Below are 22,184 nucleotides of genomic sequence, written 5' to 3' on the forward strand. Positions count from 1 at the left end.
AATAAATGGGGAGGCTGGCCTGGGGGTGGTTGGTATTCACGGATAGGGAGTGCGGACAAGCTTTAAAGCGGTAGTATAGCCCATTCACTTCGGTACAATATCGGTAGCTGAAATATAAGTTGTTAAATAGGTGGCACTACACTCCGGAGAAGCTCCATAAAATGTACACCTTGCACTCTTCATTGTGTTAGCGGGAATGTGAGGGGGTAGGGACAACGGAGCACATATTGTGGGGATGCCCTCAACTCAAGCACTTCTGGCAGGAGATAGTCAAAGGTGGCCTGGATATTGGGATTTGATATAGAGGTGGATGGGGGCATGCCGCTCCTGAACATTCCAATAAGCGGGAACCACCGACGGGGGGGTCGAGCAGGAACACTGTGGGCAAACTTACTGAGCGCTAGATGATGCATAGGGAAACAATGGAATCAAAAAGAACCGCATCCATTATACAATGATACTACGCAATCTGAGACGCTGTTGGTGTGGAAAAAATTACAGCGATGGTGTGTGGTATGGTAGGGCAGTTTGGCAAAGTTTGGTCAGCCTTTCTTAATTTTGCACTTAAAGACTGTATTTACTCATCCTGAAGAGACTCAGAACACTTGGAATATTATTGGGGGGAAGAGGACTGAGCCATGAGGGAGATGATAGACAGACACTGAAATATCTAGACTAGTCGGTGGGGAGGCGGGGGGGGGGTTGACACAGTTATCATTGAAAGCACTGGATGTTGTTAAGGTCGTGTGAGAAAAACTAAGCAAATGTTAGATTACTGAAATTGTGTATGTTCATGTTTGGATGAAAAAATGGCGAAAATGAAGGAAGCCACCATTCTAGCAGAATGGTGACCCTCCTGTGCATTACCGCGGCTGATTTGACAGCCTGCTAGTAATGACTAAAAGGTTGTTGAGGTATAACCACTGCCACTAGCCATTAAAGTTAGCTTGCTATTGTGACAAAACTTTTATCGGGGCAGTGGGAAATGGGATACAATGTGTCTCCCCAGCACTCAAATAAGGTGGGGTGTTCTGGTCTCACCTATACAATGTAAAGGGAATTGGAATCCCACTTTACTCTTGGGAACAGTAGTTCACCCACAATATCGAGAGAAATGAAAAAGGGGACCCCAAAGGCAACCCAGAAACACTGCACATAAGATGCTGTGTGCTGGCATAGTAAATTGCATACAGCCCAAAAGTTAAAGGGAACTTCAAATCCATATATCCACACACTATGGAGAGACAAAAATAGGCCACCCATTAAAAGAGTAAAATACTAGGTGAGAGGGAAAAAAGATTCCCACTCACCTAGGAACAAGAACACATAATCACAAAGTCAAGCAAAAGGTTCAGGGGTTTGCACAGGTCAGGGTTTTTACTAACCTGTTACCCCCTTTTTCTTGATAGGTAGGACTCTTTGTTGACTCTAAAGAACTCCTGCTTAAAATGTACATTGTAGCATCTTCTGTTTTGCAAAGACATTTACCTTTGAATGTATTGTTTCCCTCTTTCCCTTTTCGTAAATATAAATCTTATATATTATATAGTATGTGTACCACTTCTTGTATATTAATGAAAAGTGTGTTCTGTATCAGTGAACCACCCCACTTGAGAGTTCAACCTGGGCTCCTCTGTCACAACTACACTTAAAGAGCCCGGGGAGCTTGAGCAAAGCACTATAGCAGTACCTGAGACATGAAGAAATGCCTGAGGACCCTGGTCCTGAGGGAAATCTCCCTAACACATAGGAACTGTTTTGAAAGTGTCCGCTTTTTTGGTCACATCTGCTTCATAGACGGAGGCAAGGCCAGAGTGTCTGTGCATGCCACATTTCCTCTATTTATACAAGAATATTTGCTTTTAGTTTATTTTTGCATCTTGTTAACCTATCTATGTTTTATGCAAAGTCTATATGTGAATGTCATATTCGGTGTAAATTGTGGTGTTTTTTGTTGTGCATCATGCTTTTGTGTGGGTTGCTGTAAATACTTGGAGATCAACTCATTCTACCCCCCGTTGTTTCTATGTATTTTTTCAGCAGCACATTTTACTGAGACCCAAATCAAAAATGTCTCAGGCCATTCAGTGAATGGATGGGTGAGGGGACGTAAGGGCAACACAGAACACAGCTGTTTGCTGCGGGGTTGAGAGCTTCTAAGTTCTGTGGTGTGTTGTAAGAGTTCTATTTTAAATACACAAAGCCTTTGGATTGTACTCCATGCTTGAACACTCATGGTATGGATTCCATTTTCCTCAGTCATTCAAATGAAGCATCGTCTATAAGAGATGTGACCTGCTCTATGTTAAGTAATGTGTGTAGAGCGAAAGCTGCCAACGTGATTGCTCCTTTAAATGTCCAGGGCACATTCAGTGATATAAACACATGAGTACGACAGTTAAATTATGTTGTTACGAGTCAGTGTAACTGAACATAACTTGATGATGAATGTAAATAGACAAGTTCCTGAGCCGTTTTTTAATTCTCTTTCAGCTGTTCTTCAAAAACAAAGGACTTGTGGATGAAGAAGGATATATTTTGTTTGTTAGGAAAAATGCAATTGTGGTCCTTATTCCTAAATTTGGTTTAGAAGGAACTGTCTTCTTCGAAGAAAAAGACAAGCGGAAGGCAAAGATACTTTATAATGATGAGGTAAGTCGTTAATTATATAGGACACCAAATACTGAACATGTGTAATAGCAGTCAGTTGTGCCTATTAAATACAATATGACAGTGTTATGGGTATTTAATGATTGCTTATAGCACACCATGCAGCCGACTGGTCGCTTCAGACAGCTCTGCATTACCAATTTATTGTTGTGGTGTATTTGATACATACATTATATTCTGGGGTAACTACTCCTTTCTAAAGATGCAATGACCAGTGAAAGAGTGGTGCTGTAATGGCTTATTTAGTGTAATCACGCCCTGGGCTTTTTACAGAAACAAGTAAGGTTGCCATCTGCCGAGTACCTTGTGTGATGAATCCAATAGCGTCATCACAGATTCCCCGACGGTGACCTCCTCCCATGTGGCCAGGGAACGGCAGCCATTACCTGATCCTGACCCTGGGGCGGCTATATGAGGGAGGGTCACATGGGACGAGACGACTACCGGGGAGATGTCATCACGTCATTGGACAAGACTGTTGGGTAAGATTTTCATAAATATGAATAATCTTCCTGACCTGTGTCAACCCCCAGAATCTTTTGCTTGGACTTGGTAATTATTTTACCTTGTCCCTAGGTGAGTGGGAATCTTTTTTCCCCTCTGAACCAGTCTATTACTCTTTTTATGGGTGACATTTTTATGTCTCTCCATAGTGTGTGCTTGGGCTTATAGTTCCTGATAGCTTATGTGAGCCAGCACACCACACTTTATGTGGAGTGCTGGGGGGGGATACAATATACCCCCTTTCTTACTTACCTGGTAAAAGTTTTGTTACAATTGCAAGTTTACTTGAATGGCTAGTGGCAGTGAAACTACTTTTATGGTGTTTAGTCATTATTACTTGCAGGCTGTCGAATCAGCCTTGGTAATACACAGGAGGGTCACCATTATGCTAGAATGGTGGGCTCCTTCTTTTTCGCCATTTCTCGTTTGCTTGTTCGCAAGGTCGTCTTCTGCCATTCTAGATGGGGAAATACCCTCGGCGGGAATCCTTTGTCTTCTCCGCAGAGGCTCCAGAGTGTCTGAGAAGGCAGGAAGCGAGGGAGGGGTGCAAACCCCAGCAGCCCTTTGTCTTTCACCTTGCCTGAAAGGACAGCCAGACCACCCTTTCTGTAAACTGCAGGGAGAGTTTGCAGAAGTTGTGCTGTAGTTCCTGATAAATACACCGTACCTGGAAGCTGCTGACAAGTCGACCACTGGAACCAAATCCGAAGAGGAAGATGAAGAAATGACAGCTGTAACCATTTCCAATGACCCAGCGAGCCTGCTGAGTATGCTGTGTAACCAGAACGTGATGTAACACTTCTTTCCAAGTGACCTGGAGGTCCTGAAAAACGGAGAACAGCGAAGCGATTGACAGATTGGACACAACAACACGGAACCTGGAGATTAGAATGGAAGATTTGGAAAACAGATCTAGGCGGATCAACATTAGGCTAAAGCTTCTGCCGAAGACAGTCCTGGATAGACTTAAAAGAGACAATCCAGGAAATATTCACAGATCGGTTGGAGGAGGATACACCAGATAAAATCGAGCTGGATAGAGTGGGCCGCCTCAGCAAAAACCGGAATGCAAGACCAAGAGATGTGCAAGCGGCCTTTACGAGGTATGCACAAAAAGAGCCAGTGCTCAGAGCAGCAAGACCTAGGGAGCCGATAACGTATAAAGGTCAGAGAATTGCGCTCTGCCAGGACCTCGCCAGCAGCACCCTAATCAAAAGGAGACAGATGGGCCCAATATTGGCGAAGCTCCAGGAGCAAGGGGTCAAGGTTAAATGGGCATTCCCTTTCAGGCTTCCATTTGAATGGTCTGGTACTCAAAGACGGATCAACTCGCTGCAGGAAGGGACGGACCTTCTACAAATTGATCTAGATCAGGATCAGGGGATGGCCAGTCTAAAGAAAACACTTGACCCAGGAAATGGACCTAGGCCCAGACCATGGGAATGTTCAGTTGCGGAGGAAGGGAAAAGAAGGCGGCCAGCTCTACGGGGCCCAGTCGGTAGAGGAAGAGAGAGGGGCTCTGCTGCCGATCAAGGGGACGAGACTGATGGGGACTAACACAGAGTGAGTACATACAAAAGGGGGTGGTGGACAGAAAGGTTGACAACAAGCGGAGGAGGGGTGAGGAGCAAACATCATGGGATCGAAAAAGGCGTGGAAGCCTGAGAGAGGGGGGGTTGGAGGGAAGGTCTGGGGAAGAGGCCTTGAGGGGGAATAGGGGGAGGGTATAGGGGAACAGGAGGAGGGGGATTAGGGTTAAGCCACACAGTGATAATTCCATTAGAGGAAAGGGAAAACCAGAGCAAAAACTCAAGAGAAAGGCAGGAGGGTGGAACCAGGGGGGGGGGGAATCAGGGAGCGGGAGATCACCAGTCCTCGTCATTCAAGTGGGTCACACATAATGTTAGGGGACTCAGTTCCCCATAAAAGAGGTAGAAGCTCGAACTATTCATGAAAAGAATTAGACCAGCCTTTTTGGGCCTGCAAGAGACGCATTTACTCCATAGGGATCAGCAAAGACTTAAATTAAGGGGATATGACCAAATATTTCATGTATCGGGTGCAATGAAATCGGGAGGGGTGGCCCTGGCTATCGGCAATACGGCTAACTTCAGGGTTGAAGAGACGAACAGAGACAAAGAGGGCAGATACCTAATAGTGAGAGGCTCAGTTGGGGATGAAAGCTACACGATAGTCGTAATTTATGGTCCGAATTTAGGACAGGAAGCGTTCCTTTGGTAACTCCTGGGGAAAATTGGGGAACATTCAAAGGGCCAAATAATTCTAATGGGGGATTTGATTATTGCGTGGGATAGAGCAAGGGACAGGTCAGGCAAGAAAAACAGCGGGGGGTGCAGTAGCCTCAATAGACCTGCGGGAAAGAATGTCCGCTATGGACCGAAGGGACGTTTGGAGGGAAGTAAAAGGGAGCGAGGAGAGATTTACATTCTTTATTCTCGGAAGTCCATGGGACACAGTCGAGAATAGATTATTTCTGGGTCTCATCAACCTGGTGGGGAGGGTTAAAGAAGTAGAGGTGAGCCCCATGGGAATAGCAGACCACAAGATAATCATAATGCAGCTCAAACTGGGAAGAGGAGGGGGGTCTGGGGCTGGAAATACCCTAAGTATTTGTTGAGGGACCCCGTCACTATGGGAGAGATAGAGAGTAAGATAAGAGAATACTTTGAAAGCAATAAAAGGGGAGAAACGGGGGAGGACATACAATGGGATGCATTCAAAGCTACAGTGAGGGGTGAAATTATGGCAGCCAAAGCACATAAACATAAACAGATGCTAGCCCTGGAGACCCAGCTGGAGGCAGAGGTGGAGGAGGCAAGGAAAAGAGTAGCAGAAGCACCCAACAGACGCAAATATAGGGACTATAGAAGAGCGGTGGGCCAAATTGGTTTGCTACGGACCAATAAAGCAGAAGGGGCTCTACTATCCATAAGACAAAAATACTATGCTAAGGCCAATAAGACCAGCACCCTGCTGGCGTGCCTTCTTTGGGGAGCAGAGTCGTGCAATACTCATTTTCCAGGAAAACGGAGGCGGGAGACAGGGTCACTCTACTTGAACATATTCAACAAACCATGACTAAATACTATGAATCATTATATAGGTCACAAAACCCCCAGGCGCGAATCCAGGAGAAGTTCCTGGAAAGGATTAAGCTACCTGTTATAAGCAGGGATGCTCAGGATATCATAAATCAAGAGATAACGGAGGATGAAGTGAGTGGGGTCATAGGGAAGTTGCCCTCGGCAAAGCCCCAGGCCCCGACGGCTATTCGGCCGCATTTTACAAACGGTTTGCCGGGATACTGGTGTCGCACTTAATCCACCTTTTTAACACCTTTAAAGTTAGTGGCCGAATAGCCCCTTCCATGAAAGAAGCTAAAATCTCCCTGATTTTGAAACCGGGTAAAACAAAACCTGGAAAGATCCTCCTATAGACCGCGATAGCCCTTATCAACATTTTTTTTTTTATAACTCTCTTTATTGAATTTTAACAACATAACATAAAGAAACGTACATGAATAAGACCTGAATCAGCGGTGTACACGTTGAAGGCAATTATCCATAGCAACAGGGCCCTTAGGGCAGAGGACCGTAAAACATCAATAGGACAAGGCAGGCAAACAATGCTAGCAGCGTTACCGGTGCACCCCCACCCGCGGGGCTCATTGAGCGTCTAGCCATTTACCCCATACTTTTTTGAATTTGCGGAGACAGCCCCTTGTATTATAGATCCGGCGCTCTAAGGTTGCGCACCTGTCCAACTCATTACTCCAGCGGTTTAGGCTCAGTGGATCGGCAGATCCCCAATTGGCCGCAATAAGTCTTTTGCCTGCCCCCAACGCAATAGCCAAAAACATTTTCTCATATTTGGACAGGTCTACTTCACCCCCAATGCCCAAGAGTATCAACTTGGGGTCCCTAGGAATTGGTGTCGCCAGAGCAGCTGAGATTGTGTTGACACAGCCCACCCAGAAGGCCTGTATCGCCTGACAGTCCCATATCATATGGTAGAAGGTGGCGGGTTCAGTTTTGCATCGGACACATGTGCCGTCCTCTATTCCACCCCATCTGGCCATTGCAGTGCGTGAGTGGTATGAACGATGGAGAATCCTCAGCTGTATTAGTCTGAGCTTGGATTCTATTCCAATTTCTCTGGGGGACATTAACGCCTCCACCCATTATTCAGGTTCCAGGCGGCCCAGATCCCTTTCCCACTTTGCCTTTAGCCGGTCGAGTTGTGTAGCCCTGAATGAGTTAAGGGCCTGATAGAGAGTGGAAGTGACCCTAGAGGAGATGTGCTGTGGAAAGATATTGGTCTCGATGGGAGAGCAGGGGGGTACGACCGTAGTGTCGGGGAATTGGGTGCGGATGGCGTGGGACAGTTGCGCATGCCGAAACCGGTCCATGGGTGCCAGGTCGAATTGTTCGCGCATGGTCTCAAAGCTCAGGAGGCGACCCTCTTGTATCACGTGTGCTAATGTGTGTATTCCTTTTGCCAGCCAGTGACCGAAGGAGCCCATTTTCACTAGTTCCGGGAGGAGCGCATTGTGCCATATGGGTTGCGACAGTGTTGGCTGTTCTTCCCAGCTGATTAGTTTGTGTGAGGCTCGCCATGCGCGCCGGATGTGGTGGGTCATTTTGGGCAGCACCGGGAGTTGATCGTGGGTGGCGTAGAGGATTTGGCCCTTATCAACATTGACGCTAAAATCTACACAAACATTTTGGCTAATAGATTGGAGGGGCTTCTTCCAGACCTGATTCATCAGGACCAATCGGGTTTTATTAAAGGCAGGCAAATGGCAGATAATATCAGGAGGGTGGCGCATTTGCTGAAAAAAGTGAACAAAATTAACACTCCCGCGGCCCTTCTCTCGCTAGATGCTGAAAAAGCGCTGGACCAGGTGGTGGTCGTTCCTCTTTAGGGTCATGGAGGGAATGGGGCTTGGAAGAGCCTATTTGCAAATGGTCAAAGGTAATTGCGACGGGCCACAAGCAAGGGTGGTAGTTAATGGAGCAGCATCCAGAATGTTTAAGTTAAAAAGGGGTAGAAAGCAGGGCAGTCCCTTGTCGCCCTTACTGTACGCAATATACTTGGAACCATTACTCCAAACTATATGGGAGTCGAGGGAAATGCAGGGAATTCCGTTTGGAGGGAGCCAGCACAAGGTGGCAGCCTTTGCTGACGACATGTTGCTTACTCTCACTAATCCATCTCAGTCTAGCAAGGCCAGTAGAATACTGCTTGAAAGTTTTGGGGAGGCATCAGGGCTATGCATTAATATGAGCAAATCGGAGCTATTGGATCTAACTTTGGGGAAAGAGGAGAGGGAAGAGCTCAAAAGGACATCACCGTTTGCATGGCGCCCCTGGGGGATTGTTTACTTGGGAGTGAAGATAACCGCAGTGCCCCCAGGGTGGTACGGGGCTAACTACCCTCCTCTAGTGAGAAACATTAAAAAGGACTTCATCAGGTGGCGAAATCTCTGCATTGCCTGGTTCGGGAGAATTGCAGCTACAAAAATGGTCATATTGCCGCGTCTTATGTACTTGTTCCAAGCTATCCCCCAGGTGTTCCCGGAGAGCTTCTTTAAGGAGCTTCGAACCATAACAAACAAATTTATTTGGCAAGGTAAGAAAGCGAGGGTTCGTAAGCATCAACTCACACCCCCGAGGAAAGAGGGCGGACTGCCCCTCCCTAACTTTAGACAATACTATGAGGCAGCTCAGTTGAAAGTTATCGGAGAGTGGCTTCAACAAGGGGAAGAGAAGCACTGGGTGAAAATGGACAGGGCAGTAACTAAGTACGACTTAGGAGAGGTCCTATGGCTCCCTAAAAAACATCGGCCGAAACACATGTACATGAGCTCCATCACTAGATTGGTGGCGGACAATTGGGATAGGCTGGTCCAGTTAAGCGGCATCACTACTTTTCCGTCCCCGTTCACACCAATATTCAATAACGGGGACTTTACACCTAGGTTGGAGAGGGGAGCTTTTAGAAAATGGCAGGATGGGGGATGAAGGAAGATGCGGGACATGTTTTATTGGAAAGAAATCAGCTCCTTCCCGGAGTGTAAAAGGGATTTTGCCCTGGGGAAGGAGGAGATAATGCGGTACTACCAACTGCGTCATTGGCTTGTGCACCCAGAAAATAAAGAGGCGGCTACCAGAGAACCAACTACGTTCGAAATGTTTTTTAATGACCAATGATGGCTCAAAACGGCTAATCTCACAGCTATGCAAGGTTCTGGATGAGACCACCCCGAGGCAAAGCTGGACCTTTATGGAAAAATGGGAAAGAATTCTGGGAAGAGGAATGCAGAAGAGGGAATGGGAGAGACTATGGAAGAAAATTCCGAAATTAGCAAGAGCATCTCAAACCCAGGAGGCATGGTACAAAATAATATATGGGTGGCACTATACCCCAGCCCGCTTACACAGACTATACCCAGGGACATCGAGTCACTGTTGGAGAGGGTGCGGGGCGGAGGGAACAGCGGAGCATACCTGGTGGAGAGGCCCAAAAATAGAGACCTTCTGGGAGGAAATCAGACCAGCCCAAGAGCAGGCATTTGAACCAGGGAAAAGTAGACCCCTGGAACTGACTCTGTTGGGCATTATGCACGGTGATGCTGCAAGGGAATTGAGAGCCAGAAAAAGTGTGCAGGTGATGCGCACCATAGCAGGAATGACACTGATTGCTCAGAACTGGAAAAGCTCGACCGTACCAACATTTCAGGACTGTCTTCGGAAAATATGGGAAATAGTCGCAATGGAATGGGCGACATATGCCATGAACAATGCACTGCAGAGCTTTGCAAGTGAATGGTGGGAAAAATATGGCCTTTCTCAGGGATGACTTCAGGATCGGATAGCGTGTGCAGCGCTATTGGATCTACATTGACTGTTCAGGGTTAGATCGCGCTATAAAGTACAGAGGAACATTGGGAAGTGGCTTTTTTCTTATTTGGGGTGGGGGGCTTAGACAATCAGGATTCAGACCCTTGCATGGGACCGAAACAGCCCTTCTAGGCTTGAAAACGCAAATAGATTTGATAAAAGATAATAGACAATGCGCATTACTTTTGCTACTAGACCTTTGATCTGGTTGATCACAACATACTCTGTGAACACCTTTCATCGGCAGCTAACTTCTCCTTGGAGGCCACAACCTGGATTAAATCCTTCTTGAACAGAATGATGAAAGTATTCACCCCCTCGGATGCAGCCGACCCCATACCCATCACTTGTGGAATGCCACAAGGTTCTTGCGTCTCCCCTACACTATATAATGTGCTTACCAAACCTTTATTTGATATACTGGACCGACTGGGTGTCATCTACACCAACTACGGAGATGACGCCCAGATACTGATCCCACTTACTGGCAACTACGACCTTGACAATGACAGACTAAACAAAATCTACCGAGTCATTCAGGCATGGATGGCCACCCATAGTCTGTCCTTATATTAGGCGCCCCCATTTTCTTCAAAAAGCTTAATCTTAAATACATCTCATTCAACATAGATGGGAACTTGATCACCACAGCTAAGGGAACGAAAACATTAGGCTTCCATCTCGATTCCGCCCTAAACTTCAAGAAACAAGCTAACGCCACTGCCACAGCTACCGCTTACACATGCAAACTTATCCATGCATGCAGAACATTCTCTCATCCAATAGCCGCATGATATTGGCTTGAGCACTAATTTTGTCCATATTCTATTACTGTAATGCTCTCTATGCAAGTGCCAACAAACAAGTTCTGAACAAACTTCAAACCCTATAAAACAATGCACTAAGAACTGCCTTGAGTATCCCATGAAAGGACCACATTTCCGAAACTAGAAGAAGCCACAAATGGCTCTCCATAAAGGATAGAATCTTCTTTAAACTTGTCTCTATCTCTCACAAATGCCTTCAGAACGTGGCCCCTAAATACCTGAGTGACAAAATTGTCCTCCCTCCGAAAGGAGATTGAAGCCTATTTTCTAACAAACGACATGGGAGAAACATCGATGGTCACAGTTTGGGAGGCGACCAAGGCCACTTTCAGGGGCCTCCTCATAGCAGAAGGCTCCAGGAGAAAGAGGGAAAGGGCCCTAATTGAATCTGGGCTACGGGGAGACTTGTGAGCCCTGAGGACACAGCTTATTAAGGGAGACATAGATCTGGCAACCGTCCTGGGGGAAATGAGAGAAAAGAGGCAAGACCTACATACAGTCTTAATTGGTGAAGTGGTTAAAAAATGAGATATACCAAGCAGAAATACTATGAAAAGGGAGACAGAGGTGGGACCCTTCGGGTGCATAGGCTGAGGTGGAACAGGGCGGACAGACGGGTGGAGGGTATCAAAGAGGGGGGGGGATAAATATCCAAACCAAAACTGAGCATATAATAGTCTTTTGCGGAGTTTTACCAAAAACTATATACCAAACAGAAAGGGGGGGGTCCCCAGATGAGCTCTGGAAATATCTAGAAGATCATCCTCTCCCCCGGCTCACAGAACTAGAGAGGGAGGTCCTAGAGGGGGACATAACGGAGGAAGAGGTGGAGCAGGCCATCATGCGATTGAAAGTAGGGGGATGGATATACTGCTGATTTCTTTAAACAATTTCAAGCGGTTCTGATACAGCCGATGACTAAGCTGTTTAATCAGATTAGAACCCCTGAGACCATCCCACTAACATTTTTACATGCCTTGATCACAGTTATACCAAAGCCAGGCAAGGACCCTACCGACTGTTGATCTTATAGACCCATTTCACTTTTAAACATGGATGCCAAAATATTTACCAGAATCCTGGCCACATGTCTGGAGAGGTACCTCCCCGATTGATCCCCCCAGACCAAGTGGGTTTTATACTCAATAGGCAGGGCGCCGATAGTATGCGCAAAACCTTACATATACTGAGCTTGAAGGAGGTTAGAGAAGGCGTTCAACAGGGTGAGCTGGTCTTTTATGAGGGGGGTCATGTCGTCTCTGGGGATGGGGCCGAGATGGCGGGGGTGGCTCTCCGCCCTTTACTCCAATCCCTCAGCAAGGGTTGTAGTCAGTGGTGGTGAATCAGCAATGTTCCCACTGGAGAGGGGTACCAGGCAGGGGTGTCCCCTATCTCCTCTCATTTATGCACTAGTGATGAACCCTGGGCCATAGCGATTAGGGGGAATTCAAAGATTAAAGGCATTGGGATGGGGACATAAACTGCAAGGTGAGTCTATTTGCAGACGATGTACTGCTCTACCTTCCAAACCCTTCCTAGTCGGTTCCTGAACTTCTGAACAGCTTAGAACAATAAGGGGCTCGCGGGCTACAGGGTTACCCTGGGGAAGTCGGTTGCATTTGTGGCAGGGCGACTTAATGAAGTGGCTAGACAGTATGTTACAGACCTCCCGTTTTGCAGCCGGGAGGAGGGTTTTTGTCATTTGGGAATCCAGATACCACCTAATTTAGCGGACATTTTTACAGCCAACTACCCACCCCTGTGGTCCGCAATCAAACGAGATATGTAAAGATGGGCAAAATCCGGTCTATCCTGGATGGCTCGACTTAACTCAATTAAAATGGTGATTCTCCCCAAATTCCTTTACCTGTTCCAAATGCTCCTGACCCAGATACCAAGGCCATTCCTCCTTGAGATCAGACGCGCCCTTCTGTCCTATCTCTGGGCGGGGAGTACTTACAAGGCCCAAGGAGGAGGGGGGAGGTTCGCACAGGGCACAAAGAAACAATGGGTAGCTCTGGATAACAAACTCTTTTCTCTGGTTACCCTCGATGAATGGCTGTGGGTCCCCAAGAGACATAGCCCAAGGAGTATCCTGAACCATCCGGTCCTGGGGGTACTGTGGTCCATATGGAAAGAGGGGGGGTTACTTTAGATGGCTCACGACATGGCACTCGCCCCTGAGCTGCATTTGGGCTCCCCCACGGATGGATGGGATTGATGAACCACTAGCTTTTCAGAAATGGTATGAGGCGGGCCTGAGCAGAGCAGGAAAGCTTTGGGTGGACGGCGCATTCATCTCCCTCTGAGACCTCAAGGACCTCCTGTGCTTGGGCGACCTCTCTCTATTCCGATTCTTGCAACTTAAAGGGGCCCTCACCGAAAATAGATGGGGAGACACCCTTAGGAGGGACTTAACAGACTTTGAAAAACTCCTAATTACGCATGAAGGTACCAAAGGGGTAATATCCAGGCTTTACGGCCTCCTATTGCTGTCCACCCCGAGGGATCCCCCCCCCACCCGGCCCAAGTGCAGTGGGGAAAAGACCTAGGTACACCCATTACTGATAGGCGGCGGACCAAGATGTGTAGACAGACCAACTGCTCCACAGCTGCACCCCAGTATCGCCACCAGGCCCTGAAGTTAATCCATAGATGGCATTACCCACCGCAGAGAATAGCCAGAATGAGGAAGGGCTATGACCCACATTGTTGGAAGTGCCGCACTGAACGGGGCAACTATGTACACATGTGGTGGAAGTGTCGGGTGGCACAAACCTACTGGAATGAGGGCCTATCCTGGATAAAAGAAGTGGATGGTATTGATAGAACCCTATCCCCATGGTTGGTCTTGTTCGGCATTGAGGTTGAGGGAGGCCCGAAAGTGACACATGACCACATGCTACAGTTCATGCTGGTGGCGGCCAGGTGTTGTTGGGCTCAGAGGTGGAAGGCTCCCCAACCTCCAGGGGAAAAGGAGTGGGTTGTTAAACTCAGCGCCATATATGACTTGGAGTTCCTTACTCACTTGATCGACGAATCCAAGACCAATATTGAGGGTCTGTGGCTCCCTTTCTTCGACAAATATGGGAGGACAAACTGAGCTTGAAGGAACATTTTAGAGCTACCACTTGAGTTGAAGACTGGCCTCACCGAATACTACCCTCAAGGATTGAGGGGGCCCAACGAGGAGGACAATTTGGCCCTGGGGCCTCAGGGCCTCGGGCCCTTCGTTTTGAGCGTTTACACAAGAACTGGCCACTATTTGTAATACATTTCATTATACTGTGTTGGACCCTTGCAATATCTGTTACTTTATGAACCATGACGGGGGAAGTGGAGGGGGGCTGATTGTAGGGGGTATAAGTTGTGTACGTATTCTGAATCTACCTCTAAGGATGTGTGATTGTTTTATTAATGTCATGACCTAAATGTTTCAATAAAACTACATTTTCAAAAAAGAAATTGTCCTCAAAACATCATCCAGACGTATGAGATCAGCTAACTCCCACTGTATTATTGCACCTCGCTACAACCTAAAAAGAGCCGGGGGTACTAGCTTCCCAGTGCAAGCAGCACTAGCATGCAATGCCCTTCCTCTCAACCTACGTACTGACGGCAACCTTCATAGTTTCAGGACTAACACCAAAGAATGGTTACTTACTAAGGACACCGTACTCATTGCCTGATGCGACAGAATCTAGCCTGCAACTGCCTCTTCACTGACTAATGTACTTCATTTACACTTAGCTTTCGGAAGAAACCGTATGATTCTACTGTTATTTCTTTGATGTACTTTGATGAATACTTTTCACTGCTACCTGTATCATTACCCTTCTCTTATGTATGCATTTATGTATTCCAAGTTGTCTTGAAAGCGCCCAGGTACCTCCAGGGTGTGGCGCGCTGTACAAATAATAAACAAACAAACAAAATCTTAATGTCCTATTGTTAACTGTTTTTTCCCCCTGTAGAGGAAGTAAATAAATCTCTTCCCCATGTTCTTTAGGTCAAAAACCCATTCATGACCTGAACACACAAAGCTCCAACAGAACCCTTTTTGCTTCTGATATACCTTTTTGTGAAAGTGTTTTCTCATGTAAATACCACAGAGAAAAACTAACAAAATGCTATATTTATGATGCCATCCCTGGATTCCAACTCCCATAATCATCGCAATACTGAGATGAGGAAGATGGAGTTGATCCAGGGGAAAAGGAGCTCAAAGCCTAATGTTCAGACTCGTTGTTTTCCCGAATCATTTGTGCACGGGACATTTAAAGATGGCAAGCAATCACACTGAGTGTTGCAGTGCAGGAGAAGACGTTGGCTCCTATGCAGCGGCTTCGGAACGCGAGAGAGACTTACCATTGTGGTGGAGAAAAGGAATCAGTCGAGGCAAAAGGAGAAACACAGTGCATAAGTAGGAAGAGCTGTGGAGACACCGGGAGCCATGAGAGAGTTCCTTGGCGCTCGGCAGCTCAAAGAGACAGCGTTCTCCAGACCGGGACCTGAAAGGAAGCAGGGATGTGACCGCAGAGCCACGATGGAAGCCAGAAGGACGTCTGCATGATCCAGAATTGGAAGCGAGCGGCAGAGCCACCCTGCTGAAGCGCGATCAGGACCACAGATGCTGGAAAGAACCGGTGAGTCGACCCGAAGCAAGTGGGGTCCTGGGGCATTCCGGCATCTAGTGCCTGGGGGTGGACCAGTGCTGGAGGATCACCTGGATGGGCGGTCTTGTGAGAGTTGGACGCCGGACGGTGAGACGCGGTATCCCCTTCCCCGTAACCCCTTTTCCCCATCCTACCAGGTAGGATACTTAGGAAGTCAACCCCCCCCCCCCCACCTTTCTCGACACAAACACTTTCTCACAGGCAGCTCACTGTGAGAGAAAACAGACTAACACCCAAGCCGTATACCTGACATGTTCCAACACAAGGGTCAGGCAGAGTCGGGCAATTACTGATTATTACACACACCTGACTTCCATCACACTTCCCCACACGGATAAAAGGCGTAGAATAAAAGCACACTCTGAGCAAGGCAACACACACAAGGGAGCACCAGTTCCAAGATAGCAACTGAAAGGTGTCAAATGTAAATTGTGAATTGTGAAATTGAAGTGGTCCTGCAAAGGGTCAAGCTAATCCCTGTGTACATTCGAAAGTCTTTGATAACTAATACAAACTGCAATTGGTCCGAGCCTGGCTGAGGGAGACTAATTGTGTAAGAGGAAGGATCTGAGCCCGGCTGAGGGGGATTCGGGGTGAACCGTGACTCACCCGAAAAAAAAGGATATTCTCTGAACACTGGAGAAGGGTATATGAGACCAGAAGAGGGGGATCCAGGATGAAGAGTGAATCGCCTGACTTGAGTACTTGCAAGAGGAAAGGAACTTTTTGTTTGTTTTGGTACATCAGGCCCTCTGAATCAAGAGACTTTGGTAACTTAAGAGACTTGGGCACAGAAGGCACTGATGCTGGTAATGGAACTGTCCCCTTGTGTAGAAGAAGCCCGAGAGTCTGCTTTGCTCGAGTGAACCACCTTGTCCCGTGCTGAAAACGTGGGGAAGGGAGACCAACGGCCTGAACATCCTGACCTGTCATGTCATTTTGTGAACACTTCTTTCTTTTTCATGAACACCACCCCACACTATTTGTATTTAGAAGATGAGGATTGGCAATAGGTTTTTTAGAATAGGCCCTTTTATTTTGACAAGGCTCCACTAGGACTGCATTATTATTATTTGATGGTCATTGCTTGCTCCCATCTGTAGATTTGGGTTTAGATAGGCGTTATCACACCCTTGTACAAGTTCAATAAACACCATTGAACTGTGGTCACTTGTGTCTGTCTTACTATTGATACCATGTCATCCTTACACAGCTTACTGGAAAAGTCAGACATTACTCCTGCCTTGCATTCTGCTACTTTTAGCTTCTCTTTGAGACAGTTGGTATTTGTGCTGGCTCATTTGTTATCTGGACTTGAGTTTTAACCTCACATAACAACTCAGTTACTGGAACTGAGTTTTTGAATAGGCGATGCCCTGTCGGACCCTATGGCTACCATGTCGGGGTTCATTTTTACCTCTTGTCTCTGGCTAAGTCCCCTAGCCAACGCTTTTACTGGCAGGTGACAGTGTCTTAGAGCTCATTCTACCAGAGGCCTGTCTGCCACCTCTGCTCTGCAGAGATTTGCCAGGCGGCTACGTGGGCCTCGCTAATAACTTTTGTCAAACATGACTTCCTGGTTTCGAAGTCTGTGCAGGACGCCTGTTTTGGTAGGGCGGTTCTCCAGAGCTTAATGATATAGGTGGTGTCCTTGTTCTGCCCCCTCCTCCAGAGCCACCTATTTCTATGGGAGGCTATCCTAGATAAGGAATCTGTGGGAGCAATGAATCCATTAGAAGAACAAATTACTTACCTCTCTGTGATGTAATGTCTCATGGATGTTCCTCCATGAATTCCTCTTCGCCCTCTCTACCTGCCCCACTTGGCAAATAGCTAGTACACCTTTGGTTCCACGGTCCTTCATTGTCAAGGTTCTAGGAAAAAAGGGTGGAGCTGAGGTTACAGGGTGCGGTGCCTGAATATATACTGGTCCTGACGACATGTCCAGCACATAGAGGTGTTGGGCAGATATGTGCCCTCTGTGCAGAAATGTTTCTGAAGATCAGCTGCACTGCGGATAGGATATCATAGATGAGGAATCCGTGGGAGGGACATCCATCAGAAAGAACATTACAGAGAGGCAAGTTATTTGTAAGTCAGGCGAGTATAATGTTCACATAGAAATCAATGGGCCAAAGTTAGTAGGCACCCTGCATGTATGGGGGAAAAGGCAGACAGTCCCAGTTCTCCCTACTTGTGCGGATGTGCCGGTAAACCTCAGAGAAGACCAGCGACTCCCCCAACCAGCCCCCAGCGAAGAGTTCCAGTGGTCAGTTAAAAAATCAGGAGCCCTCCAAAAAGATGTAGCACATTAGGAGAATCCCCAATGGGAAATAAAAGTTGAGACCCGCCAGTAAATATTCTCGAACCAGACCTCGGGTATCTCAAAAAACCCACTAACCCAGGATCCAGAGGTCTGTACTCAGTTTTTGCTTTCTGAAAATCGGTCCGAGGAATGCTGCACAACTGTGCGAGTCCAAGATTTCTTTTCTAGGTGCAGTTTACAGGATGCGTCTTGAAAAGATTTTCACCCCAGGCCAATGATGGCTCCAATGACGAAAAAGAACTAACAGACTTTGCGGGGGGGGGGGCGCTGTTGCGCGGTTTCAAAAATGGCCACGGCCTTAAAGGAACACAGGAACTTCGTCCCATAGGGAAGCAACAGCAACCGTCGGCTTCGCTCTCTATTGAGATTTTATTTTAGGAACAGTTGGAGGACCCCCGGGGTTCTGCACAGTGAGATCCGACTGCATCCTGCGCTGTAATTGACTTGGGGCCTGCGGCTGCGGTGGCCACGTGGAGCTCCTGCTCCCCCCTTACCTCACGGAGCATTGATGGTGCTGGATTCTGGGCGGCACGTGGGGCTGCCGCCCGCTGACTGGGACTGTTCTCGCCGGGCTGGTGCTGGTGTCCCTGCCCCCACTGGGCGCCGGCGTGTGGCGGTGCTGGGGGATGCGGGCTTTCCCTCAACAAGAAGACCTGGTGGCTTAGCCCTTCATGGTCCCTGCGGTCAGGTCGACTCGCTGGCCTCAAGTCGCCGCTTGATCTGTGAGTGGTCCGGGCTGGTTGGTCTGCGCCCAAGTTGCGGAGGCAAGGCCGTGGAGGTGAGTTGGGTGCCCCCTCCTTCCTGACATATTATATACGGTGGGGGTTGCCACGAGCCCAGATACGGCGTCCGCCCTATCTGCAGTTGGACAGTGTGGGGTCCTGTGGGCTCCTCTCCCTCCTGGACAAAGATACGTGCAGCTGAGCCGCAGGAGATGGTGGCAGTTTGGCTTGGTTGGCTACGTGGAATGGTGGGCTGAGCTTGGTGGGCTATCACCTCTACGCCCCTCTCCTGGTGGGTGGTACTGGGGGCCCATCCTATTCCAGCAGTGGGTTCTGCTGAGGCTGGACATTTTATCTTCTGGGCTGGTCTAGCTGTAGTGATTGTGTCAGCGACTCCTTGCTGGGGCTGTGAAGAGCCAATATCCCAACTGCTGAGCTGATCGTCGCAGGTTGATTGTCGGGGGGGTGTGAGGGGGGAGTGTTCAGTGTGTGCACCGGGCTAAACCTAGAAGTTCGTTGGGGCCTTGCGGAGGAGGCTGGAGGTTAGTTGCATCTCCCCCCTGGGCCCAATAGTCCTGCAGTAGGTGTGAGTCCTGATACTTTTGAAATGCATTTGGCCCCCTTCCTGCCAGTGCCCATGCGGCGGTCAATTATGCGCAGGCTTGGGTTGACATACTCTGTTTCCCTTGGAATGGGCAACCAGAAACGACAGTCCAAGATGGAACAATATCCCAGAACGGATCGGGCCTCGTCCAGTCAGGATGGGGAGCCCGGCGATTCCCGTATTGACATTTCTGCCTTAAATCAAACCCGCTGGCCCTAAAAGGCAGTACGGACAGTCTTGGGGCCAAAATAGATGCTTTAACCTGTAAGGTAGATGTGTCGGCGGTGCAAATCGGGAAATTGTGTGGGAGGATGTCAGAGGCGGAGCAGAGGATTGGGGAAGGTGAAGCCAAGATTGCCGTCTTCAACGAGAGGTAGCATCCCTGCAACAGACAGTCAAGGAAGTTACTGCTAAAAATTATGATCTTGAAGGGATGTCTAGGAGAAATAATATTCGGATTACAGGGGTGGCCAAGAGCACACACATTGATAATATGAAACTTTTTGTTGAACAGCTCCTTAAATAAGTCCTGGACAATCCACCAGTCACTAGTATGTTTATGGTTGAATGACCCCACCGCGCGCTGGCGATCAGGTCCCCCACCCCCTGGGCTCTGGAAATTGCTATCATTGTCTGAATTTTCAATTATAGGGATCGTGATACTCTGCTGCGAGTGGCGAGAGAGAAGAAGAATTTGCAGTGGGGCTCAGCGACAATTCGATTATTCCCTGATTTCAGCCAACAGATGCAGGACCAGAGGAAAACGTTTGTAAATGTTAAGGGCACTCTGAGGAAAAAGGGGATTCGCTATTCGATGATGTGCCCAGAGAAGATTACAGTGGTGCAGAGGTTTGCCATGAACATTCCGGATCTTAGCCCCTCCTCACCAGGGTCCTCTTAACGGAGTTGGGGTCTGAGTGCGCATGTGGTTGCCTTGTGAAACTTTGCCAATCTGTGGCTGTAGCTGAACTTGAAGTCAATCTGCAATGTTTGAATACAGTAATTGGTGCTCCCTCTATGTGGGTTAACATAGTATAATGTAACAATGGTATCGAGCCTCCGAGCTTTAGGAGGCGCAGTAGCCGCCAGCTCCCCCGTGCCCAGTGGCTACTTAGCTATGTTTTGAATTGATGCTTGTGGGGGATAGGGTGGGGGAGTGGGAATGGGGGGGCCAGTAGGTTGGGGTTTCTGGCGTGGGCGGGGGGGGGGGGGGGTGGGGATTTGGGTTAGTCCTGTTAATTTGTTGGTGTTGCTGGTCTGGGGTGGGGGAAAGGGAGGGATTTCCATTTGCTAAATGTGCAGGCAGTATTATATGAACTGGCATTGGTACCGACAATACACAAGGTGCAAATCACAAAGGTATAAGTCTACAACTCGCAGTGTTCTCCCGCAAACTGGGTAAGAAGCAGCATCCTCCATAGTGGGTGATGTTCAGTGGGGTGGGGATATAATCATATTAACGTGGAATATATGTGGGTTCACAAATAGTAAAAAAAGGCGCCTTATTACAAATTATGCAAGGAACCATCATGCTAATGTTTTGTGTATCCAGGAGACTCATTTGGCTAGAACACACAACCTCCCTAATTTAGTGGACTGGGGGATTCACAGGTATGGGTCCTCCTATTCCTCCCACTCCCGGGGAGTAGCTATATACATACATAGAACTCTTGAGTTCAAACTGCATAAAGTGGTTTCTGACTCGGAAGGCAGATTTGTGTTGGTTGCGGGAGAAATCTCGCGGTGGCTTATACTGTTTATCAATATATATGGTCCCAATTATGATTGCCCAGAATTCTTTCAAACATGCGCAGATCACCTTCGTACATTTCGTCAATATGACGTGGTTTAGGCAGGTGATTTCAATGTCGCACTTATATTGGATATGGACAGATCCTCATCCACTCGAACCTCGTTACCTCGGCGGCCCAGAAGTGGTGGTCAATAGCGAGGGATTACTCCTTGGTTGACTCCTGGAGACTGTTACATCCCTTGGACCGGGAATTCACCTTCTATTCGGGGGTCCATGGCAGTTCATCCAGGATAGACTATATCCAATTGTCCTCAGAGATAGCCAGATCAACCCAAACCGCTCAAATCCTCCCCCGTGCCCTGTCGGACCACTCCCCAGTAGTGGCCCAATTTAGTTAACCCCAAGTTCCCAAGAGTCAGCTTAGATGAAGGTTCAGAGGTTCAGAGAACGGGCGCTGGAGGATATTGCCTTTAGGGAAGATGTCCGTCGAGATATAGCTGAATTTTTTCTTACTAATACGGATTTGGTGGCGGACCCTAGGGTGGTCTGGGAAACCTTTAAGGTCTCTATCCGAGGGTGCTGTATGTCTAGGGGGGGGGTCCTGAAGTGTATACGCAGGTCTATAGCGACCCTTGAGAAGGAGCTGAAGGATTTGGAAAGGGAACAAACTCAGGGCGATTCTCGGGAGTTACAAGATCGGCTGGGGGCGAGGAGGGCGGAAGTTTGCTCACTAATGGACAGCAAAGAGCGATTTTTAGGGGACCTTATAGCAGCGGCCAGATATGCTGAGGGGGACCGCCCCAGTTGGACCCTAGCTTGGGCGATTATACAGGAACAGCGTCATGAGGCTATTCTGGAGGTGGAGACTGAAAACGGGGATATGGTTAGGGATTTATTGAATGTCCCCCCCCCCCCCCCCTGAACAGGAGATTCTTAAAGCGATACACTCCCTCCCAAACGGTAAGGCACCGGGCATTGATGCCATTACTGCCGAGATGTACAAAGCTTATGCCGAACTACTCATCCCGCCACTACGGAACATGTTTGAACATGCTAGGCTTGCAGGTACCCTCCCAGAGACTACAAGGACGGCCTGGTGTTGCCGGATCAGGCTGGGTTCATCCCAGGTCGATCCACCCAAAATAATTTGAGGAGGTTATTCTCATTGATGCACAATGT

General features: G+C 48.0%; 1 protein-coding gene across 2 annotated transcripts in view; it reads left to right on the forward strand.

The window, feature by feature from the left end:
• DIS3 (DIS3 homolog, exosome endoribonuclease and 3'-5' exoribonuclease) overlaps positions 1-22,184 on the forward strand; it is an 859,785-nt gene that overhangs the window by 732,943 nt on the left and 104,658 nt on the right. For both annotated transcript variants that reach the window (XM_069639429.1, XM_069639430.1), the window contains one exon: positions 2,494-2,652. In XM_069639429.1, the coding sequence (XP_069495530.1) occupies positions 2,494-2,652 (159 nt within the window). The remainder of the gene's footprint in view (positions 1-2,493; positions 2,653-22,184) is intronic.

This window comes from Ambystoma mexicanum, chromosome 7q, assembly GCF_040938575.1.
Source record: "Ambystoma mexicanum isolate Mex_15411 chromosome 7q, UKY_AmexF1_1, whole genome shotgun sequence".
In the NCBI taxonomy this organism is placed as follows: domain Eukaryota; kingdom Metazoa; phylum Chordata; class Amphibia; order Caudata; family Ambystomatidae; genus Ambystoma; species Ambystoma mexicanum.